Source organism: Brassica oleracea, chromosome C4 (assembly GCF_000695525.1).
Source record: "Brassica oleracea var. oleracea cultivar TO1000 chromosome C4, BOL, whole genome shotgun sequence".
Lineage (NCBI taxonomy): Eukaryota > Viridiplantae > Streptophyta > Magnoliopsida > Brassicales > Brassicaceae > Brassica > Brassica oleracea.
Window position 1 is genome coordinate 52,277,813 of NC_027751.1, and position 17,342 is coordinate 52,295,154.

The 17,342-nt window shown below is 34.1% G+C and overlaps 4 protein-coding genes and 1 non-coding gene across 5 annotated transcripts; 2 read left to right on the forward strand and 3 right to left on the reverse strand.

The window, feature by feature from the left end:
- Positions 1-2,499: 2,499 nt before the first annotated feature.
- On the reverse strand, positions 2,500-3,432 carry LOC106337204 (calmodulin-like protein 5). The gene has a single exon (XM_013776269.1). It carries the CDS (start codon positions 3,329-3,331, stop codon positions 2,696-2,698), a length of 636 nt encoding a protein of 211 aa, XP_013631723.1. The 5' UTR covers positions 3,332-3,432; the 3' UTR covers positions 2,500-2,695.
- Positions 3,433-7,130: 3,698 nt separating this feature from the next.
- TRNAT-UGU lies at positions 7,131-7,202 on the reverse strand. The gene has a single exon. It is a non-coding gene; the product is annotated as a tRNA-Thr (tRNA).
- Positions 7,203-7,288: 86 nt separating this feature from the next.
- LOC106336833 lies at positions 7,289-8,161 on the forward strand. The gene has a single exon (XM_013775775.1). The coding sequence runs from the start codon at positions 7,467-7,469 to the stop codon at positions 7,854-7,856; it is 390 nt and encodes a 129-aa protein (XP_013631229.1). The 5' UTR covers positions 7,289-7,466; the 3' UTR covers positions 7,857-8,161.
- An 83-nt stretch (positions 8,162-8,244) lies between these two features.
- On the reverse strand, positions 8,245-11,234 carry LOC106336832. The gene is made up of 8 exons (XM_013775773.1): positions 10,939-11,234; positions 10,429-10,603; positions 10,150-10,212; positions 9,984-10,050; positions 9,803-9,903; positions 9,551-9,595; positions 8,656-9,132; positions 8,245-8,566 (listed from the first exon to the last, which is right to left on the reverse strand). The coding sequence occupies exons 2-8, from the start codon at positions 10,555-10,557 to the stop codon at positions 8,396-8,398; spliced, it is 1,053 nt and encodes a 350-aa protein (XP_013631227.1). The 5' UTR covers positions 10,558-10,603; positions 10,939-11,234; the 3' UTR covers positions 8,245-8,395.
- Positions 11,235-11,852: 618 nt separating this feature from the next.
- Positions 11,853-14,845, forward strand: LOC106342718 (inositol transporter 1). Its single transcript, XM_013781731.1, has 5 exons — positions 11,853-12,290; positions 12,444-12,514; positions 12,578-12,913; positions 12,991-13,284; positions 13,821-14,845. Exons 1-5 carry the CDS (start codon positions 12,143-12,145, stop codon positions 14,502-14,504), a joined length of 1,533 nt encoding a protein of 510 aa, XP_013637185.1. The 5' UTR covers positions 11,853-12,142; the 3' UTR covers positions 14,505-14,845.
- The last annotated feature ends 2,497 nt before the right edge of the window (positions 14,846-17,342 follow it).

Below are 17,342 nucleotides of genomic sequence, written 5' to 3' on the forward strand. Positions count from 1 at the left end.
GTGTGCATTGATGATTTTGTAAGGGTGAGGGCGTGAGAGTTTAAACACAATGTGTTTTTACGATTGAATACAAATAGAATGAACGCGTTTAGGATTCTTCGTTTGCTTCATTGCTTTTTCGAAACCTTCTTTTGTCCTTGAACAAACAGTTCTCATCATCATGTCTCCTTCAGGTTTCTCTTGACATCTCGAATCGCTTTTTCTCTGTTATTCAGATTCTGATGCAATTTTCTTCCCTATTAAAAACGTGTATGTGTCTTTGCTATAGTGAGATTTGATGTCTGAATTATGAAGCGATATCATTGGCTACCGTCCGCATGTTGGAAGTTGTTTTAAAAAAATAAGTGAAATTTTAATAATATTTGTTGATATTTCCTTAAAAAAATTCTACATAATATTTTCTATAAATCATGTAAGATTAATTAAATTAAGTGTTTTCTCCGCACATGCAAGCGTAATATTCCTGCTAATACTTAATATTTTATTTTTATTAATTCAAAAACCCAACACGTTAAGTTATTAAACATCAAATTATTTATATACGACAAAATATTTCAGAACACTAACATATTAAAAATATTTTTTAAAAATATCTTTATACAAATGTTTTGGTTTGATTAATATTTGATTATAAATTATTTTATATATTAATTTTAATTTTTATAATTAAAAATATTATTTCAAGATAACAACACAATACATAAGAATTATCTTTAAAAAAAATCTGATATTATTAATGAAAAAATACGTATTTAATTATATAATAAGAATACGTAAATCACTTCACCAATCAAAAAGTTTAAATAATATATCAAATTATTTTTATATGACAAAGTTTTTCATTAAAAATCAAACTATTTTGAGAAAATATCTTTCTTCAAATGTTCTTTTTGATAAATATTTGATTATAAATTATTTTATATCTTAAATTTTAACTTTTATAATATAAAAAGTATTATTTCAAGATATATATATATATATATATATATATATATAAATTATTGAGAAAATGACAAAAAGGAAAAAAAAAATCATTGAAATCACGAAAAGTAAGCAGAATTAAATAAAATCAATCACATGACAAATGAGAAAAAAATCACATATTAAAGATATTTTTAGAAAATATCTTTATAATTGATTAATATTTGATTATAATTTTTTATATCATAATTTTTAACTTTTATAATAAAAAAATATTATTTCAAGATAACAACTCAAATAAAAATTATCTTTTAAAAAAAACTGATACTATTAATATAAAATTCGTTTTTATCATAAAATATATATAAATTATTGAGGATATGACAAAAAAAAGAAGAATTATCTAAAATCATTAAAATCATGATACATAAACAAAATTAGCTAAAATCATGGACAATACGACAAACAATCAAATTACAAAAAAAAAATAGTATAGATATTTTTGTCATAAGAAAGTTGTATTATATTGGGCTCGTTCAGATATGAAAGCCCAACATGACCCAAAAAAGAGCGCGTCAGTGCACTGATTATCATTGTTTTGTAGTGAGCCGGCCACGGATTGACGATTCTTAGAGCATCGGCCATTAGTACAGAGTATTTTTTTTATTATTATTTTTTTTTCTGTTTGATTTTTATTTAAAAAAAAAAAATTATTAATCGGACCAATCGCGGGCCACCACGTGTCGTGGGGTCTGCGCTACAGTGATGATCCGGGTTCAGTGCAGTGAACTCCCAAGAGGCAGGTTCATTGCTTTTGTTTATTTTAATATTTTTTTTTTAGAAAACTCTGTGAACTTTCCATGGAATTCAGTGATACTGATGCTCTTAATGCACTCGTTTGGATATTTATTTTTTCTCTTTGCAGAAACAACCTCAAATATTTGTTTATTTCTTTTTTTTGCCCAGTTAATTTCTAAAGTGTCAACTTAGGCCACCTCTCTCTCTCTCCCTAAAGATCCGTTTGTGTCCGTGGCAAGTCTGGTTCGGTTAGAAAACCAAGACCGAGTACTAGAGAAGGTTTAGTGTAATATAGATGTTGTTGGATCTTAGTTTATGGAATGTAATGTGAGAAACTTTTAACCATATAGATAAGAAGAAAACATGAATGTTATGTTCTTAACATCTTAAAAACATGAATGTTCACATACAAATCAGGTCTCTGGACATGATTTAGCTGGTTATGCTACATATACACACACATATGTAGCTACATGAATGTTCCCTTGGTCTACTACATATACACACATATCACATATGGATTTACACTATTATTGTAAGTACCATATCAAATCGAGAATTGATGCTGAATGAAAGTAATTATATAAGTGTCGTAATCTTTCACTTTCGACTTAATTTTTGGATGCGAGTTAGATTCATTACTAATATGTTATTTGACTCATATCGGAAAATTGATGTTGAAAAGGAGTAATATATAAATTTGTGGCATTTTTTTCATTTTAAACGGGTTTTCAGATGTGAATTTAGATAAATTACTAAAAACTGTTTTCATTGAAAATGTTTAACAATCTACTAAAGAACTAAACCAAATGAAATGAGAAGGAGAATCTTACATAACCTTAGAGAAATCCTAAAAAGGAAAAAAAAATTACACACTTGATGCATCATCAAAAAAAAAATATTTACACATAAAAAGGAAAACAAACAAGTTAAACAAATAAACACACACACTCTTACGTTAAATCCTAAATAAAGATCAGTTATTACTGCAGCTAAAACCACCACCTCTCATCATCTGAAGAAACTCTTTGTAATTGACTCTACCATCTCCATCACCATCCACTTGCATAATCATCTTCTTGCAGCCTTCCAATGTTTTACCTTGCTTGAGTCCCAAGGAACCCATCACAGACTTCAACTCCTCCACAGTGATGAAACCATCTCCGTCCTGGTCAAACACGTTAAACGCGTCTTTCATGTCATCTTCCTCTGTTTCTCCATCCTTGCGATGCTCATCGACGATGGAGCTGTACAGGGACTCGAACTCGTCTATGTCCACGCACCCATCGCCGTTGGCGTCGATGTTGTGGATCATCTGAGTGAGGTCTTTGTCTGGTATGTAGATTCCAAGATTCTCTAGCGAGTCGTTGAGCTCGGTTTTGGTGATTCGGCCGTCTCCGTTCTTGTCGAAGGTCTGGAAAACGCGTTTCAGCTCGGAGGGATCTGTTTTTCTCGTTGGAGCAGAGGATGGTGAGGGAGATGGTAACATGGATGAGTTCTTGTGGGGAGTTTTGTCGAACCAAGAGAGAGGGAAGAGACTTCGTAGCTTCTTTGGTACTAAAGAGAGGAGAAAAGAGTTTAAGAGATTGTAGAGAAGGAAGATTCTCACCATAGCTGTTGAAATCAAACGCTGTCTTTAGATATCTGATGAAAACAGAGAGGAGATATGAGAAACAGAGCTTTTGTGGTAGAGAAATAACTTGGTAATTGTTGTTGTTTTATAGAGAGAGAGAGAATTTTATTTATTGTAATTAAATAATATCTTTTCAGAGAATTAAATATTATAGTTTCGAGAATTTTTTTTAATTATTTTTCACTATTTATGACCGTTGAAGCTATTTTTAATCAACATATACGAATGTTAAAAAAAAAATCAACATATACGTTACTCTTTAACGTTCTTCAATTTTAACTTTTTCTTTTTTGTATACTAATTTCAACTTTCTTTTTGGTTTGAAGAAAGTAAACAGAAATGGGAACGATTTAAAGTGGAAAAGAACACGAGTTAAACGACTAGTAAATCAAACAAAGGGAATGAGAGATTAGTCTAAGCATGACTTCTCAAACATATTTAGAATAAAATGTTTGAAACTCTAGAGACTTATCAAAATGTTTTAAAGCCTAGGTTTAATGTAATGGATTAGTTTTTTTTTCTATTCAGAGTTCAAAACATTATTATTAAGAAATGTTAACTTAAATTAGAATTTTTTTAAATCAATTTCCATTTTTTTTTAATTGTGAATTTAAGATCCAAAACTTCTGCAAAACATTATTATTAATATATACAATTTGACCTGAAAAAATCATATCATCTACTTAATTATTTACAATACATTGAACATTACTATTACTTTGGAAAATTAAAAAAAATATTGCAAAGAAATGTGAAGATTTGATAAAACCATTGATAAATAATTTTTTTAAACTTTTGACGTGTAAAAACTAAACTAAATGAAATAACTATAGTTTTGTGTTCTTTATCGTTTTTGATGAAATTTAATCTATTTTAATAAAATTGCTGATATATATCTCCTCAAAACAAAGGTTTAAATGAGATCACCTACGGCAAGTTAAGTGCTAAATAAAAGTAGAAAAAGCCGTGATATACCGAATCTATTAAGTGTATGTACCATATTAAGCGAATGTTTTTTTTTTCTTATATTAAGCGAATGTTAATATATATTTTAATGAAAAGATGTTTGGTATAGTTAAAAAGGTCACTCGATCTTCTTATATTAAAAAAAGTAAAGAAAGTGCAGAAAACGCGTGAAGAAGATAGAGGCGTAGTTAAACATATACATCGCTTTTGTGTTAAATTATAAAGGAAGTAATGTCCAAAAACGCGTTGTTATAATGGTTGATGTTTGGTTCCTGTCCCCATTTGTTTGGTAATTTTTATGTGATAAATGTGCCGGTCTTCATTGCAGAGTAGACTTTTACACCACTACTTCTTATATTTTTTTTGTTCAAGTGGTCTTTTTATGCGTCTCTCGAATGATGTAAATAGTCAAGACAAACAAAGGTTTTAGTCGCTATTCGCTACATCAACAATTTAATGTAATATTTCTAGAATCAGCAAAACAACTAACAAGTGTTTGATGCCCTTTTTCAAAAAAAAAAACTAACAAGTGTATGAAAGATTTTTAATGGTGAAAACTTAACGGGTCTGAGAATCCAAAGAAAACATTGAGGAACCAAAAAACGCGCCAAGAATGATGCCCAGAGGTAGGTTATGACCGTTGGATCTCCTCATTTCTCGAAGGTTGTCGCCATTCCATTGGTTCACTTCTTCTACGTGGACCTACTTGCTCAACAACTATTTATTACTAGGAATTAATAGTAACATTTTAGTAAAAAGAGCTACTAGAGTTTGGTAAGAAAGGAGTAAGTAGTCGTTGGAAAGTAAACCCGAGAAGAACTAGTCTAGTCATGGGTATTGTTATAAAAATACTAGCATATAGAAATGTTTAGTAAACGAAGTTTTATGAGATTTCCATCAAAATTAGTTAATAGTATCAAACTAGAACTCTAGCAAGTAGCAACTTGCATGGCCAATACTAACCTTGCAATTTTTTTGAAACTGTGAACAAGAAAATAAGAATTATAGTTTTTTTTTAGCAACAACAACAAAAAGAGTTTTTTTTTTAAGCAGTAGAGCTTGTCCAAACAAGAAATTAATAAATATAGAATAAAGATTAACTAAACTGGTTTATAATTAAAAGTATTGGAGATCTAGAAAATCGACTTAATCCAACGATCAATATTAAGATGGATATACATCAATATATTAAAATAGAAAACTTATCATTATCTATTATATATTATTCCATATTAGTTTAGGAAATTAGATTGATTTATTCTCTATATAAACTATAGTGACACTATTTTCACGAGAGTCTAATATAATTTTTCCATAAACATTTTTATGTTCTTTTTTCTCATCAATTTGTCAAAAAGTTATCATAGATTCTCACGGGGTGTCGTGTAACTGGCCGGGATCCAAGGACACTTGACTTTGTGAGAAGTCCCATGGACTACATGGTTGTCATCCAGCTCAACTAAAGCCAGCTCCACTCATAATTCATACCTATAATTGTCATCATCTGCTGTATTTTCTTATTATATTTCACTTCATTCATGTTTTAAGAAAAAATGAATCCTAAAGCTTTTCCCCTTTTTATTTGACAAACACTTACTATTGTATTTAACTTTTCCTCCTTTACTTTCGTTCTTAGATGCAAATTGCAATGATTCTCGGTAGTGGAGTGGTCACTCCACTCTTGATCCACTTTGGTTATCATCACACGTAACATTCGCTACCAGGTTGATTTGTGTGTGTTTTCTGGTATATATCAACTACATTATATTTCTTCTTTTCGTCATTCAGTGTTAGGCTTTGTTTCTAAGTTGATCCAAAGTTCTAAACTCTACAACAAGTATCCAATACAATATTTTTTACGTCAAAGACTCTCAGTCGCACATGAATATGGCATATTCTGTGTGTTCACGCAATCAACGGGTGGATATAAAAATTGGGATTCTTTAATTACCTACAAACAATAAGTAATTAATTAATGACCTATATTAACATCGGGGTTGCAGGATAATCAGAGCCGTGCGAGCACTAATCACTGCCCGAAGCGACCAAATTTTTTTTTATGAAACTATGTCTACAATCGCTAATAGTTTATTGTAATAGAACTGCAAAACAATTTTTTTGGTCATCTGAAATGTATAGAAAAAATTATCAGTAAAAATGTATAGAGAAAATATTTTTATTTAGTTATTTACCCAGATTTTTAGGAAAAACAAAACAATTGTTTCCGTATTTTGTTTGGTTTCTTAAACAAACCATGTTTTCAATTATATATCAGTTTTTGCTTATCCATATAAATATTAAAGAGGCTATGTTTTATAGTTGTTTAACATAAGATCTAGTTAATGAAAGTTAATTATAATTTTTTTTTTAAAGATGTGCTAGGCCAATGAGGCAATGATTATTTTTCTCTCCTGTGAGCACAGATGTTATAAACTTAGTTACCAAAGATATGATATCCTAGCTTTTTTTAATATAAAAATGATGCAGTAAGCTATAGTTTCTTTTTCCCTCATGTGGGCACGGCTCTGAGGATAATGCACATTCTGGAAGAGATAAAGCATATGCATGCTCTTGTGCTAAGTTGACTTCACCCCCATTAGTATCGACCATAACCATGTTATGTTTGATATATGGACTTTCTTATACTTCATATATGATATATCCATACATTTATGAATGATATTAACAAACTTGAAAAAAAACAATTTTCACGTTGAAACCTTTTCCGAAAGTTTCAACTAGAAAATTATTAAAATTAGTACTGCCTAATTTCCAAAGTCCAAACAGCTAATAGTGGTAAAAAAAAAAAAGGTGCCCACACGCAGGATCGAACTACGGACCTTCAGTTTACAAGACTGACGCTCTACCACTGAGCTATACGGGCTTTTAATTTTAAATTTCTATTTAAATATATATTCCCTCAGAAGAGACGAGTACGATGACGAATCTTTCCGACCAAACTCTATGCTCCGAATCCGAACCCATTTGAGTTTAGACATAAAAACATGATTTTTCTTTTTTTAACTCGCGACTGAAAACGAGCTTGGATAGGAAGTAAAAATCTAATCTTTTGATCTCTTTTCCTCCTCCTCCTCCTCCGTGAGCACCAAGGAGAGATCTTTAGAACTCAAATCAAATCGAGAAAGCAATGAACGGGACCCACCGTCACCATCTCCTCCAGCTAGTCCTATCCTGCCGCAAGATCACGGCGCAGGTGACTCAACCAGGTACCTCCACCATCATAGCCATGGCTTCCTCCTCCGAGCAAGAGTTCCTCGCCCAGAGCCGCGCCAATCTCTACCGCTTCCCTCGCTCCAACAACTTCTGGGACTCCAAGACGGCCTCTCGCGTCGGCGAGAAGCTCGGTCTGCGTCTCAGAGAGCTCGGCGTCGACGCCGTCTCCATTGACGCGGAGGAAGAGATCTCAAGACCCGTTCACCACCGTAAAAGGGTTTTGCCGTTGTTTGACTCCGTCCGTCGCAGTGGAATCAGAGTCGATGGAACTGATCAGTTAAACGATGTCGTCCCCAGAGATTGAGTATTATTTTTCTTGAATGAGTGAGAGAGAGACATATAACATCAGTTGCAGGTTTTATCTTAAATGGTTTTGGTAGTGTAGTAACTTCTTGATTATCTCGTGGTTACTAGAGAATCTCTGCTACATTGCATTATCAATTAACCATATACTAAAAACTTATAGCTCATACAATCATTAGTTCATTACCAATGCTGAACTGTTAGATGTTAGCTTAATCACTGATCGTCCACAAAGACAACATGTTATATAATAACCACTATGCTTAATTGCAATTACAATGTGTAAAATACATTTTTTTCATCCATTAGTCCTACTAGAATTATCTGCGTTTGTTACATATACTTTAGAAAACTAATCTCCCACATCACACTTCTTTAGATCACATGTATAAGAAAAGAAGATACTTTTTTTTTTGAAAAAATGATAATATACATGGAGAGGCATGATGATGGAAAACTTCAATAATATTGCGTTTACATTATACAACAAGAGAAAGTGTTTTTGTATATTTGAATTCTTATCAAACTGATGCAGTTTCTTTACTTGAGGAAGAACTTCCAAACATCTCTGTCAGTAGTTTCCTTAATCAAATGAGCTCCTAAGATAGTTTCCTCATCCACCAAGCTCCTCAGATGTCTCGCTCCACTGTTGAATCCCACATACTGCTTCTTTGCCGCCAAATACACCACACCGTAAGGCGGTCTCAGGCACTGTTTAAAGAAACAACAACCATCACTATAACAATAAAACAAACAACCACCAAGTCAAGAACTAAAGAGAGAAGGATCAAGAAACAAACCTTCTTGATGAGAGAATATAGTTTCTTGAGAGATGTAACCGAGTAAGGAATCTCAGTCATTAGTATAACATCATACCCACACTCTCCTCCTTGATCACTCTCGTTAGCTCTCTCCCACGCTCTGCTCCCCGAGAGCTTCCTCGACCTCCTCGAGAAGAAGTCTTGCTGTTGTCCTGTAACGCTCCCGTCTTGGCTGCTGCATCCGTCATTGAAATCTTCCTCTGAGAAACTCAAGCTCATCGCAGCTGGTTCAATAGCATCGGTTCTTATGACGGATAAAACGGTAGGGAGCTCTTCCCATTCTCCTGCGTAGAAACGGACGGATGCAGAGACGGTTTGTCTTGACGGTGTGAGCGGGCTTTCCTGTTGGCGGCTTTGCCTGTCGCGAGCTTGGTCGAGATTTGCGAGAACGTTTGGGATGGTTGTGCATCTTATGGTTTCTGCGTTGAGGTCTTGAAAGTGGACTGAGGAAGCACCCTAGCAGAAACAGATTAGATTATGAGCACTGTTTTTAAAACCGGACCAACCCGATGGTTGAACCAGGTTCGACCATGAACCGGTTATGGAGTCGGATTGAGTCTCAAAACTATTGAAGTGAATAAAAACCATAAAAACCACCAAAAATCCGTAAACAAACCATATAAACAAAAACTAGTTTATATTTACAAGGTTTTATATTGGCTATTTATTTATATTTTAGTTATGTATCAAATTTACAAACATTACTTTAAAATTCATATTTTAAAAGTATATTGAACCAAGTTGTTGAACCAGGTTTGACCCCATCGAACCGTGACCTATATAATATTCCGGTACAACTTCCGGTCCAGTTTTAAAAACATTGATTATAAGAAATGTGACAGTAACAGTTATTTTCCAGTGTAGGTTTACTTACTTTCAAGCAGGCAAATATCCCAGGAACTCCATAATTGCAACCTAGCTGCTCAAGTCGCCATACAAAGAGGAAACAAAAGTGTTAAGCCAGAACATCTATAACAGCTTCAATTGTACAACTTTGGATAAAACATTCAGCATGAAAAAGAACTTGATGTCATAAGCTTTGTGGGGAAGAATGTCTCAGGATACTGAAGTAGATTAAGTGTAAAGAGACTGTTCAGTGAGAAATGAGAATGATGAGGGGAAGTACCTCAAGGACCCTTTTGCCTCTGAAGCTAAGCTGACCATCGCGGATCTCGTTTTTAAGGACATCAACAAGAACAATGGAACTATCCCAACTTTTCAGAGAACCTACACAATCATTTTGTAGATAAATACAGTTTATTATGATACATTAAAGCATCAGATGCAAGTGCATGTGAAGAACATACCTTCGTATTTAGAAGGAGCAGTTTCTGAACCAGAAAGACCAATGATATCAGCAACACTTACTTTACCCTACAAGAGGTTTGAAAAGCCAAGTGAATTGATAAGTTAATTTTTTTCTTTCATTACTACTGGTTTTTTTAATTGTCTTTAAAATTGAATTAGTAGTACCTTAAAAACTGGTAAACCAAGAACATCTAGATTCTCCCCTGAATACCTATTATGAGCTGATGTCTACAAAACAAAAGAAACAAAGAAATAATTAGAGTTGCAAGGTATATATATAACAAGTCTACTCCATACATAAAATGGAAAGAAAAAAAAAATCTTTATTTCTCTCGGATTTTTATGAAGATTAAATGGTAAATCACATCTTATTTTTCATCAGGAACTACAACTTCTTTTATAATAAAGTTACTATAATGGTAGTGACAAAGAGCAAAGAACAACCTTAGAAGGTATGATCTCAACAGCTGGTGTTGGAAGCTGCATATCTTTTTCAGATAGTGCAGACACACCGCCACGATCCTGAGGAAGCAAACCGGGCAAGCATTGCGCAAACAAAGCTGGTGCTCGCATTCTTCAGCTTTGTGACTTCTCAACAATGCTCTCCAATGGTAAAAATCTAAATTCATCAAATAAAGATCCAATCTTTAGTAAATGAATTGCCACTCTGAATATCTTTAATCCTAAGACCTTTAAAACCCCCAAAACCCTTCAAATAAAAATCCAATCTTTCATGAATCCAAATGAAACTTTGAGACCAGAGCTTTCACAGATTCGATACTATCCCAATTGCGAGATCTACGAGAGACTCTTCAAACAGGGATCATAATCAAAACCAGAAACCATCAACGAAGAAAACAATGTGTTCTTCTTATAGCCAGTAACTTCAACATTCAATTTCATCTCTAAACAACCGATTACTTATCAAGAAACAGACAATGAAGATTGACTTACAGATTATTTGCTTGCTTACAGAGGTAAAAAGATTTAAGACAAAGCAAATCAGTGGAGAAGTTGTGAAGACAGTAACTCGATTTAGACGGAAGAAAGATGAGATAACTTGTCTAACACGACGGCGAAAATCTAGGGATGAACAGCATCAAGGGTTGAAATTTCAGAGCGAAGAGATCGCTCACACGTTCGTTTAAAGTAAACAACTTTTTCTTTTATTTAAAAACAAAAAAAAAAACTAGAAAGGAAAGAGGGAGTTTGGCCAACAAATCGAAGCTTCTGTTCAGACCGTCTGGTCCGCTTTTGTATATCTGTCCGAACTATTTTATATCGCTAGTCCTTCTTTTCTTTGCTAATTTAGGAACTGACCACTTTCTTTCTTTTTTGGGTCTGATTAGTGATATTAACACTTATATTAATTTAAAGATATGCGAAAATATAAATTTTTATTATATGTTTAATGTATTGCTTAATTTATTTTAATAATATAAATAAATAAATTAAAACAATTTATTTTAATGACCATAAAATATAACATTTTGTGTATCTTTTCATTGTTTTTTTAAAAATTTTATATTATTAAAATAAATTAAAAAATCATATTCTCCAAATAATAAAAATAATTATGTTATATTTTGAATTTTAAAAAATGAATATAAATTACTAAAACTGTTAAAATTCTCACATTAAATAATTAATGAAAATAGTTTAAATTTTTTATCATAACAATATACAAATGATCATAAAACCAAATAAGTAAAATATTTCATTTAATAGATATTAAAAATAAGCTATATATATAAGGATAAATTAATGCAAAAAGAATATAAGGATAAAACATTCTTGGTCTATTTTCCAAAAATTCCCAAAAATAAAAATAAATAGAAAAACTATTATTGTCTCTGTAGTCTTCGCCGTGTAAATCCAAATGATCCCTCTCCTCTGTCTCCTATCTCTTCACGTTTCTGACGTCTTCAATTTGTTTATACTTTTTTTTTCTTTCTCACGGCTTGATTTGCGCCGTCAACATTTCACCTTGGCGACTTCTCAATCCAAATCCTCCGAGCTTATCCTCCTCGAGTCTCGGAGTTTCTAACCAATCGCAATCTTTGTTCATCTTCTTGTTGAACTTTCCGGGCACAATCTGGAGATTTTGTTTGAAACTGCGGAGAGCTCTTCTCAGGCGAAAACGAGCTAAAAAAAAAAGATGACATTGACGATCCCATCCGCACCTGGGAGCTCAGGGTACTTGGATATGTACCCTGAGAGAAGGATGTCGTATTTTGGTAATTCTTACATCCTCGGTTTGACTGTCACTGCCGGCATAGGTGGTCTCCTCTTCGGCTACGACACAGGTCTCTCTCTTACACTCACGAATTAAAATGTTCTTAGGCCTTAGATTTGAATTCTTCACCGACCCATTTGTGAAAGTTTCGTAATTTGAATTGAAAAACTTGTCTCATTGAAACTTGGTTCTGTCTGATTTAAGAATTGCTCTTTTTGTACAGGTGTAATCTCTGGTGCCCTTTTGTACATTAAGGATGATTTCGATGTTGTTAAGCAGAGCAGTTTCTTACAGGTATTGCTTTATTGCTTCCAAGCTGTGGTAACTTTCTTTAAGAATGATTTTTTGTTTGTTTAGGAAACTATTGTAAGTATGGCTTTAGTTGGTGCTATGCTCGGTGCTGCAGCAGGAGGCTGGATCAATGACTACTACGGACGTAAAAAGGCCACCATGTTTGCTGATGTTGTTTTCGCAGCTGGAGCAATCGTCATGGCTGCTGCTCCCGATCCATATGTTTTGATCGCGGGTCGTTTCTTGGTTGGTTTAGGAGTTGGTGTTGCTTCTGTGACTGCTCCCGTTTATATAGCGGAAGCGTCTCCCTCTGAAGTGAGAGGTGGACTTGTTAGCACCAATGTGTTGATGATCACCGGTGGACAGTTTCTTTCATACCTCATTAACTCTGCTTTCACACAGGTTAGTAGTTAACATAGACAGTTTCTTTCGTTTCTTGGTAGGTGTTGTGAACTGATGAGATTATTATTTGTTGGCAGGTTCCAGGAACATGGAGATGGATGCTTGGAGTTTCAGGTGTTCCCGCTGTTGTTCAGTTTGTACTAATGATGTTCATGCCAGAGTCTCCTCGTTGGCTGTTCATGAAGAACCGTAAAGAGGAAGCGATACAAGTGCTGACGAGAATGTATGATATCTCTCGGTTAGCGGACGAGATTGATCACCTTTCCGCGGCTGAAGAGGAAGAGAAGCAAAGGAAACACACTGTTAGCTACTTGGAAGTCTTTAGATCCAAGGAGATGAGACTCGCCTTCTTCGCTGGAGCAGGACTTCAGGTAACTTATTGGAGAGTCCTCCTTCTGTTTTGAACCAAACCGAACCATTAAGAGTTTAGTTCAATTCGGCATGTTTATAAAAAAAAAAACTTCGGTTTTTCGGTTTGGTTCGGTATTCGGTTAGTTAGTTTTTTCAAAAAGAAAAATTTGTTAACAAAATTTCAAACCGAATTAACCAAAATTTCGAACCAAATTATCAAAATTTCCCAAACTTAACCGACTTTAACCAAAATTTTAACCGAAATATAATTGAAATAAAAAATTTCGGTTAGTTTCGGTAACTTTTTTAAAACCCAAACTGCCCGAATACCGAGAACCGAATCAAACAAACTTTTTTCCGGTTCAGTTCAACAAGATTTTGGTCGAACCGAACTACTCAAACTACCTGAACCCGCATGCCTACTTTGACTCATAAAATACTCAAAACATTGGTTAGAAACTAGTAAAAACACCGATATATTACTTATATGTCTGTCTAGTTCTGCAGTCTTGTAATTAGACTCAAGATTTGATGCAAGATAAAACTGTATTTGCAGGCATTTCAGCAATTCACTGGGATCAATACTGTCATGTACTATAGCCCTACGATTGTTCAAATGGCTGGCTTTCATTCAAACCAGCTCGCTCTCTTACTCTCTCTCATCGTTGCTGCCATGAACGCTGCTGGAACAGTGGTGGGGATATACTTTATCGACCACTGTGGACGGAAGAAGCTTGCTCTCTCGAGTCTATGCGGTGTCATTATCTCTCTCATAATCCTCTCAGTCTCCTTCTTCAAACAGTCTGACGCATCATCATCTGATGGAGGGCTCTACGGTTGGCTCGCTGTGCTTGGTTTAGCTCTGTACATTGCTTTCTTTGCACCGGGAATGGGACCGGTTCCGTGGACGGTTAACTCGGAGATATATCCGCAACAGTACCGAGGCATATGCGGAGGGATGTCTGCAACGGTTAACTGGATCAGTAATTTGATTGTGGCGCAAACTTTCTTGTCGGTAGCTGAAGCTGCTGGTACTGGAGTGACGTTCTTGATTTTGGCGGGGATCGCGGTTCTAGCGGCTGTGTTTGTGATTGTGTTTGTGCCTGAGACTCAGGGCCTAACGTTTTCTGAAGTTGAGCAGATTTGGAAAGAGAGGGCGTGGGGAAAGAACAGTGATTGGGGGAGTAGCAGCGAGAGCAATGACATGGATGGGTTGCTTGAGCAGGGATCTCAGTCATAAGGATCTTGAGTGGCTCATGCTCATACGTTGTATTGTATCACAGAGTAAACCAAGATTGGTTCCGGTTCCGGTTCAGGTCAGTGATATCACAGGAGTAAACCAAGATGTGTTAAGAACTGTGTTTATTGATAATAAATAACGTTTAGGGTCCACTTTGGATTCCAGTCTTGTCTGCAAATCTCAATACGATGCAACATGTGTCTATGATCAAAGAATAGGCTCTTGACAAGAGCATTGAATAGATGAATGGTTGATTCACAAACATAAGACTTGTCATAGGAACTGTGTTAGTACCTATCTTCTTTTTTTTTTTCTGTTAAATAAACAGATATTGTCTTTTAGGCACAGCATTAATTGATTAGAGGATAGTAAAGGGTGATGAAGCAGAAACATTTATTGTATTTGGACATGGCAATAACACAAGAGACATTAAAGGGCCACCAAGATGTATGATTGGATATTTGTATAGTGTATCCTTTTGTGTTGTGTTGTCTTATGTGTCACCATACATTACAATGTAGGTTTGTGTTTTTGGTAAATCATTTTTTATGTTTTTTGGTACTTATCTGAAATAGAATATCCTCTTTTAGATGATTGGATATTTGTATAGTGTATCCTTTTGTGTTGTGTTGTCTTATGTGTCACCATACAATGTAGGTTTGTGTTTTGGTAAATCATTTTTTATGTTTTTGGTACTTATCTGAAATAGGATATCCTCTTTTAGATATGGTTATCTAGCATTCTAGCCTGCAATGGGTTCCGTTCCCTGATCCTTTTGCTGTCAAAGTTTCTCGATAAAAGTGGGATAGTAATCATTTCTTTCGTCGCATTGGCTGTGAATATATGTTCTCATAAATAAGTTTGAGGTTTGGTCTAAAGTTTTCCGATTACAGCAAATATTTATAAGTTTTTGATGTTATATTAAGTCATTATTTCGTTTTTCTGCAACTAGTATAATTATAACCTATGATATTTTATAAAAATCTATGATATTTATATAAAAACAAAATGATATAAGATATAACATTTTATTTTAAAAATCATAACCTATTATATTTATTAAAAAATCTTTAAGAAGACTATATAGTTATAATTCTAGCATCAATCTCGTGATGCATAAAAGTAAACTTTAAAAGAATAAAAGAATTGTATGCATGTGGTAAAATGGACAAATGATAGTGATGGAAGTGAGGGACCAAGGAGAACATGAATGTCGTGAAGACCAGTGTGAAATGTGGTGCTGATTCGTTGAGCCAAATAAGTGTAAAAGGCAACACGTGAGTTGTTGGGTCTGTTCTTTGTCATTTATTTTTTTAATAGGCCCTTCTTAAGCCTTTTAAGCCCTTTAATTTCTCATCGTAAACTGTCCACGTGGCACGTTCCCTGCCTTTTGTTTTCTTCTCTCGTTCACATGTGTAATCCCTTACCATTCCACATGCGTTTGTTCATTGTTTTGTTGTTTCCATCGACCCAATTATTGAATAACAACTTCTATAAACTAAATAATAATTCACTTGTGTTCTCTTTTACATTAATTTGGTGGTTTGTTAATACAAATAAGCTTACTTGATGGTTATCAGATCTATATATCATATATGTGTATGTTTATGAAAGTTACTGTTGGTAATTGTTATGAATTATGTGCACAAGTTTTGTTTAAACAAACGTTATATTAAACTAAAGAAAAATGAGATCATTTCAAAACGAATGTCTAGAAATTAGTATTGCTTAATTTTGCTTTTAATTGTTGATTAAGTCGACTTGTCTAATGTATATAGTCAACCATTTGAAAACAAAAGTCTAAGACGGTCCAAAACAATTGTGTATTACCAGCACATTAGTGATAAATGATAATGCATGGTTTCGGAAGACAATTGTGTAAGTATAACAATATAGGTGTGATATATTAATCTCAAGTATTTTACACTTGTTATTATTTGAAATTACAATTTAAACGAATAAACGTTTTCTATCAACTCAAAATTTCAAACCAACATCATTTATTTAGTGTGCAATAGTCGCATTTATGTTAACATTGTCCGCAGCCCCATAACTACCACAATCATTTGAAGCCTTTCGTTCTATATGGACAATAATACATGAAACCAACCGATGTCTCTTTCTTTTATATTGACTATTTATACCCATTTCCCTTGAAGGAACATAATGGTATGATGCATAAATACCATGCCACCATGATTCATCATGACATGAATGTCGTCTTATATAAGCATGACACGTTTTGTCTCCATTTGACGCCGACGCACCATATATCAAAGTCATGTTAATTTGTTAATGAAGCCAATTAGCTCATCAAAAGCTGGACCACGATCGTTTTATTTCATATTTTATTTTCCCATTAGAAATTTCGAGAAGCAATCTTGTTTTGGCTTCTACACTTTTTCTTCTTTATGATTGTTTATTCTGTTTTTAGCTGTTCACAGCAAGGAGTTTTCGGGAAAATCTTTCGAGATTGGTTAACCAATCAAATACCTAGTATGATGTAGTCGATTTATGGATTTTATTGTAATGACCCACCACTCCCACCATCTCCACTTCTTTCTCCAACCCCACCACTTCCAACTTCTTCTCCACCATCTCCACCTTCTTCCCCACCACCTCCATCTTCTTTAAAATTAAGAAAGAGAGAGAGAGAGAGAGAAAGAGAGAGAGAAGAAGAAGAAGAAGGGAGAAAGCTCACCTGAGCTCGTCGCCGGAGCCACCACACGCCAGGACGTCGTCAAGCTCGTCACCACCATCATCCGCAACCAAAGGTAATCGAAAACCGCCATGTTTTTGAGTTAAGTTTCGGCCGTTTTAGTAAATCGACCATAACTT